General features: G+C 37.2%; 1 protein-coding gene across 1 annotated transcript in view; it reads left to right on the plus strand.

The window, feature by feature from the left end:
- Positions 1 to 11,794, plus strand: part of CDK5RAP2 (CDK5 regulatory subunit associated protein 2) — an 82,234-nt gene that overhangs the window by 944 nt on the left and 69,496 nt on the right. Inside the window, exons 3-7 of the mRNA XM_026860684.1 lie at positions 3,434 to 3,544; positions 4,894 to 4,970; positions 6,312 to 6,435; positions 8,833 to 8,984; positions 11,053 to 11,215. Coding sequence (XP_026716485.1) covers positions 3,434 to 3,544; positions 4,894 to 4,970; positions 6,312 to 6,435; positions 8,833 to 8,984; positions 11,053 to 11,215 — 627 coding nt within the window. The remainder of the gene's footprint in view (positions 1 to 3,433; positions 3,545 to 4,893; positions 4,971 to 6,311; positions 6,436 to 8,832; positions 8,985 to 11,052; positions 11,216 to 11,794) is intronic.

Consider the following 11,794-nt stretch of genomic DNA (forward strand, 5'->3'; position numbering starts at 1 on the left):
AAAGTTGTAGAAGGGAGGAAAAATCTGTTGTTTGCTCTGTGTGATGTAGAGGAGAAAGGGTCTCCTCACAGATCCTCTGCCTTCCTGGTACGTACAGGCCCCTTATGTTAAACTCGGCTGTAAAACTTAGGGTCTTATGGATGCCAACAGTATAATGAAGCTCAAAAGTTCATTCAAGTAAAAGAAGAAGAATCCATTAAACACAGAGATATTTCTATAACGTCTGGTTCTGAGTCTTTAAGATTGCTGGTAGCTGGAAGACTAGACTTCAGAAAGGGAGCATTTACTTTCCTCATCCTTTTACTATTCACCACACATTCAGTTGTAGCCGTGTTTAGATGCACTTTTGGACTGACATTATAAGGCTGTTCTTAGCCCACTTGAAAAAAAAATAATAATCTAAATTAGCAGGTAAAGTTCCTGATATCTCCTGCTTGGAGATGGGTTGTACGTATGTATATTACAGCATGAATTTGCTGATCTTTGAGGCTATGTGATTTATAGAGTATATGAAGAGGTAATAAAAAGAATGGGTTCCTTGCCTTGCAGCTCAGAGAACAGGATGGATCTAGTGACTCCTGAACAGGCTAAAGGGTGGATCCATGTAGGAAAGGTCCTTTTGTGTTTAGACATGGAGAAGATGCTGAGCTGTATAATATTAGAGGTGTAGTTTTAAATTTTTTTTAGTATTTACGGTGTGTCTCGCTTTCTTGCAATATGGGGGGGAACCACCCTGTGATAGGGCAAAGTGGAAGGCATCTCTAATTGAAAACCTTGTTAGGATTTATAAGATGTTCATGAATAGAAAGTGTGATTGGTATCAAGTCAGGGAACTAAGAAATAATATTTGTGTGATTTTTCTTGTCTCCCCAAACCCACTTAGAGTTTTGCTGTCTTGTAAAATGGCCTCTGCTGGCAAAAACTGTGCTGCGCTGTGAAACCACAGCGCCTGCTGACAGATGCCATTTTGCATAAAAGTGGCTCTCTGACTTGGAAAGGATCTAAACCAAGCTTGGCAAGTGGTATTTGCTACCATGCTGTTTGTGGTGTGGAATATTCTGTGTAGAGTGTTTTGCATTGTCCTGGTTTCTCAAGAAGTGTCTGCTATTTTTCTTTTTTCATTCTTTTTTTAAATACAGAAATCAAAATGTATAAAGGCATTAAGACCAAGTCTTTAAATGTGTAAGTCGAGAGGATTGCCATTAAAATCCCTCTGCAATGTGAACTTGTTCACATTTTACGTGTTGTCTTTTATTAAGCTATAACTTTTTAATTGTAGTCTGCCTGAATTAACTTTCCTCTGAGAAACTGAATGTCAGAGACAACATTTGTTTCACTTCTTGGTTTATGATTGTGTAGTCTGTTTTGCTTGCCTTTTGAAAATAGTACCCTTAAGCTCTTTGATTTAATTCTATTGCCACTGAAATACATGTGAGTAGAATTAAGGTATGCGGAGTTCTTTTGAAATTGTTTTTTCATTTTGACTCAGACATATGGAATGGTTGAAGACTAACTAGAAGTTCAACAGATACAATTTCAGTGTCTTTGGCCCTTGGAATTTTTCTGAATGAATAAACAGAGACTAACTCTTAGGAATGATCTACTGACTGCTTAAAAAAAACCCCAAACAAACCCACAAACTAAACCAAACGCTTTAAGGCTTGCTCTTAACAGTTGAACATAGTACTGAACTTGCCAGCAAAACATGCAGGATCTAGCACAGCCTTGCTTCGTTTAAGAAAACTTTCATTTCTTTGCTTACTCTGAATAAGGATTTCAGTTTTGAGCCATATTCTGCATTGGGCTCTGACTTGAAGTAAAAAGTTGCATTCTTTTCATGCTTACATCTGTTTGAATGTTCCAAAATAGTCATTCCAGTTACTCAAGATATACCCTGTGATACTAATGAGGTATCATGCTTTAAGCCATTACTTGCATAGTTCAAGTTTGTATCTACTACTGTTCACAATCATCCGGTTGGAATTGTAGGGAAACAAAGATGAAGTTAAATATGTGTATTGCTACTGCTTCTAAAGACAGGCTTCTTCAGGATGTGTGAATGGGCCACAAAGTTTATGTAGTCAAGCATATTTCAGTTGCTTAGATGATATTTACTTGTGTGAATAATGACAAGGCATCTTGCTGGGCAGAGATTATTAAACTGAAGAATTGTTTGCAGATGCAGGTTCTGAGTGCTGCTACGGAAAATAATTTTAGGTTTCACAAGCTAGATATTTTAAGAATTGTATAGCTAATATTTTTTACAAGTGGTACTATACTATTCTGGAAAAGCCTACATCAATATTTTATTAGCAGCTCTGTAACATATTAGATTTCCTTTTGCAGAAAGCAGCTGGCAGGAGACACAAGTCTTATTTGGATGAATGTTTTATGCTTAGTCTCCTAAAAAAAATTTAGAGGGAGACTCCTTTCATTAATGAAACCATCAACTATGTTACTGCTTCTACTGGGAAGGTTAAAAATCATAAGCAATTTTTTTCCAGAGAATTGCACTATGAAATATGGCATGGGATAAAGGTTTTATTGGTGTTCGATTGGGCTCCCATGCTTTGTGTGCTTGTGCTTTCCTTCCCATGAATAAGGCTACCATCCCAAGCTTTTGCTAAGAAAATACTTGTGTTTCAACATGATATCTTATATTTTGTTCAAGTTCTATAAAATAGAGGAAAGAACTACTTAATATTTTTAGACTTTAAAAACTCTTGGGATTCTTTTTGTGTAGACTCAGTGTTTTAGTACTTAAGGAATATATTCTAAAGAGCACTGTCTGCACAACAGCATGTATTATATATTTTTAAACAATACTATTTTGTAATTGTTATTTGCTTAAGTGCTACTGTTTCAGAGTTTTGCTTGGGGAAAAATAACCACAAGCTAAATGATAACATCTTATAAACACACGCACACAAAGTTTGTGTGTATGCCAGTGTGCCTACATATCTTAAGAACTGAAGAATAAATCCCAACACATTCAGAAGGGGTAGGCTGGAGTGGGATTTCTTCTTGCTTGGGTGAGGCATGGAGATGGGAAAAATAATGTTATGGCTGGGATGGGATGGTGGGAGAAAAATATGCTCTGTGATGGGTGCTGATGCTGTAGAAGATAGAACCATGTTGAAGGGCTTGGAGTATTTGCAGCTCCCTGGGTGACACTGTCTTGGAGGGAAGGATGTTTCATTTTGACTTGGCTGTCATGCTGTTATTAACACCTTCACAATTTGAAAATATACGTACATATATATATACATATGTACATATATACCCATACCCACACATATGTCCATGTTTAACTATGCACAGTGGGTTCTAATCTTTCACTGTGGAGAGCAAAACTAAATGATAGTAATTTTCACACTTTATTTTACTTGGTTTGAAACGACATAATTTTCTCATTTTCTTTTTTATTTCACAGCAAATCACTGATCTGAAAAAAGAGAACTTCAACCTGAAGCTTCGTATATACTTTCTGGAGGAGCGAATGCAGCAGAAGTTTGATGGTCCCACTGAAGAAATATACAAAATCGTATGCATCTAAAATAATTAAATAGAACTATATATCTTTCTGAAGAGTTTGTTTTGTGGGGAGGTTACCTGTTTTACTTAACTTTTGAGTCTTTTTTTGATGTTGGAAATTTTGGTATGATAACTTTATTTAATTCTGGCCTAATCCTTTTCAGTAATAATTAAATCTAAACTACCATTATAAGTGGTTATGAATCTTTGGTAGTTGTCCTACTGAAATCATATGGGGAATAGAAGAAGCAGCATGCTTCTCCTGAATTTGATATGTAGTTATTCTGCTTTCTACTATGGGGCAGTTCATTTCACCCCTCTGGTCTTTCCTGGGTTTATCAGATGTTGGTACAGCTACTTGGAGGTTGTTTGGGCTCTCCAGCTCAAAGCTGCTTCCTTTGAAGCACGTAGATAAAGTTGTATTAGGCTTGTGTATAGCTTCTAGTTTTATTGGTCTAAATTGAAAGAATGTGTATTTGTACAGAATTCAGATCTGTTTGATTCCTGTGTCAGTTTGTAGACGAAACCGGTATCTTTTTAAGTTGAAAGAAGGATTTGAGTTGGGTGGTCTGCGTTGCATCCTTGTTATTTCATGTTTGCAGATGACAGGAAGCATTTCTTACACCTTTTGGTGGTACTTGTGTTCTAGAAGGGAAAACAAGTACTTTTGGTAACGCAGTAGAATGTTGTTTATAACAGATGCTTGCATCAGTTCTCTTTTCTGAAATAGGACAGAAGCGTAAGTCTCTCTTGATGCTTGTCACAACAACTAAGTACATAAATTGATGTTTAGCTAGGTCATGATTTCAACTGAATATTGCTGATTGGCCTTCTACACAGGTGTCTGTCTTGTAATTGCTAATGTATTGAAATGGTATCTGTCAACTTGCAGACCGGGTAGTTCTTTGTACTTATGAGTAGTTTTCTCAGGCTATGACAAAATAATTTAAAGATTATTAAATGCTTCAATAGTTGATACAATCAGTTTTTTAAAAGAAGAGGAAATGTCTCATAGATAAATTAAAACTGTGCATGGAAACCCTAGAAACTCCCAAGTTGATCTGCAGTACTCCCCCATTATAGTAGTTGAGTGTGTGTGTGTGTGTGTGTGTGTGTGTGTGTGTGTGTGTAGGATGTGTGTTGCTTGAATACAGTAGTTCTAAAAGCTTTTGAGATTTCTGAAAGTCTAGAAATTTGCAAAATATGTCCTTTAAAACGTAAAATGTCTCTGTGCTATTCCTAGCCCAATGTTACTTTATATTTATTGGTCTAGGCAAAAAGTAATCTAAACGTTGCCAGTAACTTTTGGGTAGGGTGACCTCTGAATTTTCTCCAGACGCTTTCATTCTTTTGTCCTAGAACATTGAGCTAAAAGTTGAGATAGAAAGTCTGAAGCGTGATCTGCAGGAGAGAGAGAAACTACTTATCAAAGCCTCGTAAGTACCAGTGTATTTCTCGATGTCTGTTATTAAGGATTTTCAAGATCTTGCTTCTATTAATTTTATTCCTAATGCTTTAGGAATATAGGGATACCAAAGTAGTATTTTAAGTGCACTTATCAAGAAATTGCTTCATTCATCATGGAAATTACATGTGTGAATTCTTAAATGCACAGTGATGTTAATGTACTTATACTGGATGGTGCGACTTTGAAATTATCCTTCATTCTACTGTATTTTTCAGGTGAATATATGACTTCCTAGTTGTGAATGGCTTAGCATTCCTATCGTAGACTTTATGCTAAGAACTTAGTTGTCTTAACAGGTGAAGAGGTGGACTTTTTTTAAAGCACTGGATTGGGAAGATATTACACAAACTACTTCTCAGTAAGGCTGAGAAAGCAGTTCAGAACTAATCTAGAATGAATCTTGTGGGTTTTAATGATATAAAAATGAATACACTTAACATTTCTGCTTTTCTGTTAAGACCTCTTTTCTAAATAAGTATTACTTACTTAAAAATTACCTTGTCTTATGGTGTGGGCAAGGTGGAATATGCTTTGGGGAGTGAATAGGTCTGACAGTCTGTTAAACTGCTTCCTTTTAGAAGCCTGATTCAAAACTAATCCAGGCTGGCAGTGACTGGCAGCTACTGACTGCTACATGGGCCTCAGTCTCAGTGGAATTGTGTGCCCTACCTCCCATGGTATTGAATTGTCACCAATTGGTCTTTTTCAGTAGTTCAGAGGGGCCTAGTTTCAAGTAGATCCTGAGGACCAGGTTAATTTGTTTGGCCTCTCCAGGTAACTGTCAAAGGGTATTGCTGGACTTTGAATGGAACCTTGCACAAGTTCATAATAAGAAGCAAAATTCAGGGGGAAATCATAAACAAATGATCATCATTTGTTTAGTAAGGAAATACTAGCTGTTCTTTTCTTACAAGGTATTAACAATTACTGAAAAGGCAGTTGGAGAGACCTCAGCAGCTACATATCTTCAGTTTATTCCAGTGCTGCTTGCTGTAGAGAAAACAACATTACCAAAGGGCTTGATACTGTATTTGGAAGCTTTAAAAATATGAAGGAAATACTACACTTTTTCATCATACATACCAAGTGCTTGCTTATCCACTGTGACAAGGCTCATGTGTGGAACTCCCGGACTATACTGCCAGAACTCTATATAGTGTGTAGATGTTTGTATTTAACCTTTAAGTGACAAGCAGATACAGATAAAGTGGAAGACACTTGCTTGTGCATAATCTATTAGCCACTTGCACTTTAAAGATTTTCCAGTCTGATACGCAATGGGATTTCTGTCTCTGTTGTGGTCTTTCAGTAAGGCCGTTGAAAGTTTGGCCCAGGGTGGTGATGCTGAAATACAGCGTGTGAAAGAAGAGGCACAAAAGAAGATGCAAGAAATGGAAGAAATCCTGACTAGCCGAATAAAGTTTCTGGAAGTGGTGAGTGGCCAAAGGAATAGTTAGAAATAGTGAGAAATCTGCTGATTATGTTCTGTTGTCTGAGATTTGATACTGTGATCTACCTGTGGTTTTGAAATTGTTTCAGCTTTCCTGGAAAAACAGTCAGTGTGAAACAAGGGGAAAAAAAAAAAAAAGGGAAAAAGACAATGAAAGGGAGCAATATGAGGATAGCAGTTCTTCAGAAAATTTGTACTTGTTGGTGGTATTTAGGTACATTCAGCACAAACCTTTGATTCCTTAATCCCACTGTGAGGAGGCTACATTTTCAGAACTGCAATCTCTATTTAGAGGAAGAGGGGCTGGATTTTGAACACTTCTACCGATAAGGTCTCAGCTTCCTAAATAACTGAAACCACTCTGTAAGCCCTCCTGTAATTTCCCATCTTTATAGGGGGTGGCAGTATTGCAGTATCACTCTTGAGATTCTGTAGCTGTACATCTCCACTCCTGTGTGCTCGTTACAGGCTGAGAGGGGCCACACACTTATGGCAGCTTCTGGCTGGATGAACCAGCAGGTGCTTCCCGCTGTTCTGCCTGCATGCACTCTGTTGTTAGATTGACCTTTATCTGCCAGATATTGTTGGCTTCTGCTGTCACTGTGTCACCTTTTTGCATAACATTCTCCTGTTCCACAGGGTTATTCTTAACAATGTCTTTTTTTTATTCCTTGCTGTCTGTGGTTGAGACAGTTTATTCCTGTATTTATTGTTGAGCCATTGCTGGTATCTTTACAAGGGAATTGCTTCATGTTTTCCTCATTTTGTAGTGTAAAGGCAAAAAATATATTTACTTATATGAATAACATGCTTCCTCAGAAGCAAGAAGTTCAGTTTCTTGTAAAGAACAAATTTGATACTGAGTGGTCTGTGGTGGAAATGTTTGTGTCAAGTTCTAGAAATACATAAGCTCATGATTGTTTTGCATCATGACAGGTTTATTTGGAGGTGTGGGATTTTATAGCTGTGTTTGTGAGGGGGATGGTGTCTGATGCTCTTTCTCTAAGTAAACAGAAATAGAATAGCAAATAGAACAGTAAATACAAGTGGGTATATTCCAATATTTGCTTTCCCATCCCTAAAGAGTGAATTGCTCATGGAAGGTATTGGTAGCCATCTCCTGATGGTATTTTCTATCAGGATGATTTAACAGTATTCCTAAAGCAGTGAGCTCCTTCAGGGATACGGAGCGGGGAGGGGGAATCTCCATGACCTTTTTTTTAGTTTAGTAGAATTGAGATTTCTCAAAGCATTCTTTGTGCTTTGAATAGATAGAGAAGTTTCTAAACTAGTTAGTTTGTACCAAAACAGCCAGTCAGACTAGTGTTTCCCAGATCTGACAGGTAGAAGGGCAAATAGTCTAATTTCGTGGTGGTAGAGTATTTTCTGTAGCCTGAATATAGTGTTGGCCTCTGACATTAATTTTACTATGTTTATGAATGTAAACACTGCAGAGTAGTATTAGTCACTTGTTTAGGTAGCACCATATAATTATATAGATCCAGATAATTCCAACAGAGATTAATTTCCTTCAGAGTTTTTGGTTTAAAGATGGATGCTGGCAGAACAGCTTTTCAGGAGAAGGCTTGAGTGGTGAAGTCAAGTGGTGAAAGACCTTTTCCTCACCCTCCCCCAAAGAGATACTCTTAGTATAGACTTGAAAGAGAAGGGAGAATGACTTGTTAGGCTACAGTGAGGCTTTTATTTCATAGAAAGCAAAATTCAGTGAGCACAGCAGGGAAGCTTGCAATATAAAAATGATCTGAAACAAATTTTATGCAGTGACATATGCACATACAAGTATGTTCTTTTGGTGTTCCCCATTTCCATGAGTTGGGTCACCTAGAGGAAGCGGACTGGAATCTCTGGGTGTTACCTCTTGTTTCCATTGCTGTTCAAGAGAAACATGTCTGGTTCATACTTTATCAATTCTTGCAAAATATAAATGATGTTGGGAAGAGTTCCAGTTAGCTACAGTGAGCCTGTGAATATTTATTTTGTCTCTGAATAAAAAAGCTTGTCTTTAACCTCTTTAAGTGTAGCTATTATGATAGTGGGAGGACAGTGGGACAAAGACCCACAAATAGGTAAATCTAAAGCCATAGCAGAGGGGCACTTTCATTTCCAGTTCTGCTGTCAGTTAGGGTATTTGGTTTATTCCTTTGAAACAAACTTCTCTATATGTACCACAGCAAATTGATTAATCTTGAAAATGCAGACACAAAGTGTTCAGAAGCATTTGCAAAGTGCTTGAACTACTTGGTAAAAGTTGCTAAATTAAACATACCGACATATGTTTGGTAGAAGAAACTTCAGTATATGAACATTTTTGTGAGCATTTTGTTCTTACAGGCGTCAGGATTGTGTGCTTTAATTACAGAATCTTAAAGCTGCCCAAGAAGATGTGGAAAAAGCCTTTGCAATGACAGAGAAGGAGAAAGCTCTGAGAATAGCTGCTGAGCAGAAACTTTCTTCAATTATGAATGCTCCTGCAAAGGATGTGGATATGATTACCAGAGCTGAGAAAGACAGGTCAGAACTCTTGCTGGTGATGTTTCTAACTACTGGAATTCTTTATTGCTAAAGAGCAGAGTCAACATGGATGTAGGTTTTTTTTGATGCTACCCTCAGATACATGAGTGAATGTCACTGGCCATCTTATCTATTCAACTGCTAAATGAATAGCAACACAGCAACTAGTTTACATGCTGCATGATAGCAAAATCATGTTTAAAAGTTGTCTGAAAGTGTAAAATGATCAGTATACATGTGACATGAGCATGTCTTTAAATGCATCTTTGTAACTTCGACTTATCTCCTGCTTGCTGTTTTCTTGAACCATTGCTGAATATAGCTTGGCTCTACCATTTGTGTTCCCTTACTGCTTTCATGGTGTTTATGTACTCTTCAGTCCCAGTCACGTATCTATTGGGGATGGTAAATCTAATGGGAAGAGAAACGTAGTGTGCTTGAGCTTTGTGGTTTTGATTGTGCTTTGCTTTGTTTGGCAGGTAGTTGAAAGGGTGTTTGTGGTTCAATAACGTTAGGTGGGGAAAATGTATAAACTCAAATCTCAATACTTTGGAGGATTTTTGTTTTTTAAATATTAAGGTAAAATACATGCCTGGCAAGCCTTCCAGTAAAGCTTATTTAGTTTGGGGATGTGAGCCTGGAGTGGAGATCAAAAGATTGTTATGATTCCTTCTACTTTGGAGTATCCTTTCCTGTCTGTTAGTGACTGAACCCTGCAGGTAGCTGCTCTATCTGTAACTGAATAACTGGCCTACTCTGGTAACAGAAAGTTATGTTGGCCTGAGGCTTTCATTTGATAGGTTTTATATTACGGTAGGACCAACACAAGGTTAGCATTGTGTTTTCCAGACAGTTTTTGTAAAAGCATACAGATTGAAAATGGCAAATCTGAAATCTACAGTGACATAAAATTATGAAACTGTTCTAATAAATTTTGATACTGCACCATGACAGTAGTTATAACCTGGCTCTCAAGTTATCTTCTTTCTTTCTCCTTTCCCTTTCTTGTCTTCTTTCTGTCTGTTAGTCATCTGTGTTGAATACAGTTGCTCTTCTGAGTGACTTGAGCTGGGAAGGAGTTATAAAACCAGGCCTTTCAGAGGTATTTTAGTTGCCAGCTCTATAGCTTGTGTGAAAACAGTGCTTGAGGTGTGGAAACAAATTGTCGGAAATGGATCACTGAAGTGAAGGCTGTGTGGAGTATGATGAAGAAAGTTTTGTTGTTCTTTTTTTTTCTCCCCCCCTCACCTTGTGATTGGGTGTTAACAGGATCTTCTATAATTACACACTAGTGGATAAGTATGAGTATTCACAGGACCAGAAAAACAGTGCAAATGGAAGAGGAGAATATTTGACTTCTTGAACTGAATCAAATATTAATGTGCAATGCTTTAAACTTGTTTGGGAGTAGCACATCTGGAATTCGTATTGTGTTAAAACGATACTTTCATCATCTGATTTACAAAATACTGAGAGTATCACAGCTGGCATCTTATGTCAGAAAGTTTTCACTTATAACTCTGAACGTCTGTCAGAAAACTCCAGCATTGTTGTTTTTATCAGTTGGAATACTGGAAGTGCGAAGATGTGTATTGACCAAAGAAGATAGTGCTGACCTGACGTTTTTTATTTTTGCTTATGTGAAATGAGAACCAGCTTAGGTACAAATATAGATGAAACTATGTACTTGAGGGACACTTAGTGATGGTATGTATGATATAGTGTTGTATGTGCTAAGTGGAATAGATTGATAAGCTTTTTGTGTGTGCTATAAAGGACAAGGTAACTAAAATATTGATGCTTAAGTGTTGACATTTGAAATGGCACGAGAGTAAAATAAGAATGAGCACTCTGCAGATAGCTCAAGCCTGTTCGTTGCTTCCTGTAAAGTTTCAGCCCCTTTTCAGGTTTCTTTGGAGAGAGGAGGGGCTGTGAAAGCACTGTCCTAAGTTTTGCAGGTATTGTCTGGAGTCTTCACCTAGGAATGTTGTCTGCAAGATTTATTGCAATGACTGGAGAATTGGTGGTAGATGATCTAAGATTAATATTAAAAATCTTATAATTTTAGACTTATAGAGCAACTGAATCTGTCATTGAAAAATAAAGAAGCTATAATTCAACATCTTGAAGAGGAAAAGTCTCAGAGTGGATCTTATGATGGGAACTTATCAGCAGAAAAATTCAGAGAACTTACCATTGCTTTGAGGCATGAAAAAGATAGTGAGATAGAGGTGAGGAAACTGACTGAACAGTTATATGTTATCTCATGTGGTGTAGGATTTTAAAGGTTTTGTGTATGACAGTATGTGAGTAACTTAAAGCCAATTCTTTAAAATATTTTTCTCCACAGTTATTCCCTCCCTCCCTTCTCCATTTCCTTAAGATCCATTGGTTAAATAGTGGTTTGGTGGTGAATATTCATCTATATTATCCATGCTTACCATTCATTCAATGAGAGGTCATGTTTCCCATTGACTTTATGTCTGTATTATAGATATTCTGCAATTGCTTTACAAAAGTTATATAAAAAATGCTAGATGTTAATAGATCCTGCAATCTAAAGAAGTTAAGAATGTGACTTGAGAGTTTATTTTTGGGAAGTATCTTTAATGTTATGGTCTTGAGAAAAAGCTGCAGTAAGGGAGGTAGGCATAAAAAAAATCTCATGAAATAAAGTTAAAGTCTAGCCTTCAATTTACAGAAGGTGCTATGAGTCAGTCTTACTTCATGTTGCTGATAGGAAGACTGAAATGTATTCTGAAATTCTGAAAGCTCAAATGTAGAAACAGGTCTTGATCTTCCCCCCCCCC

The sequence above is a fragment of the Athene cunicularia genome (assembly GCF_003259725.1).
Source record: "Athene cunicularia isolate RWA chromosome 17 unlocalized genomic scaffold, athCun1 chr17_part1, whole genome shotgun sequence".
Taxonomy (NCBI): Eukaryota; Metazoa; Chordata; class Aves; order Strigiformes; family Strigidae; genus Athene; species Athene cunicularia.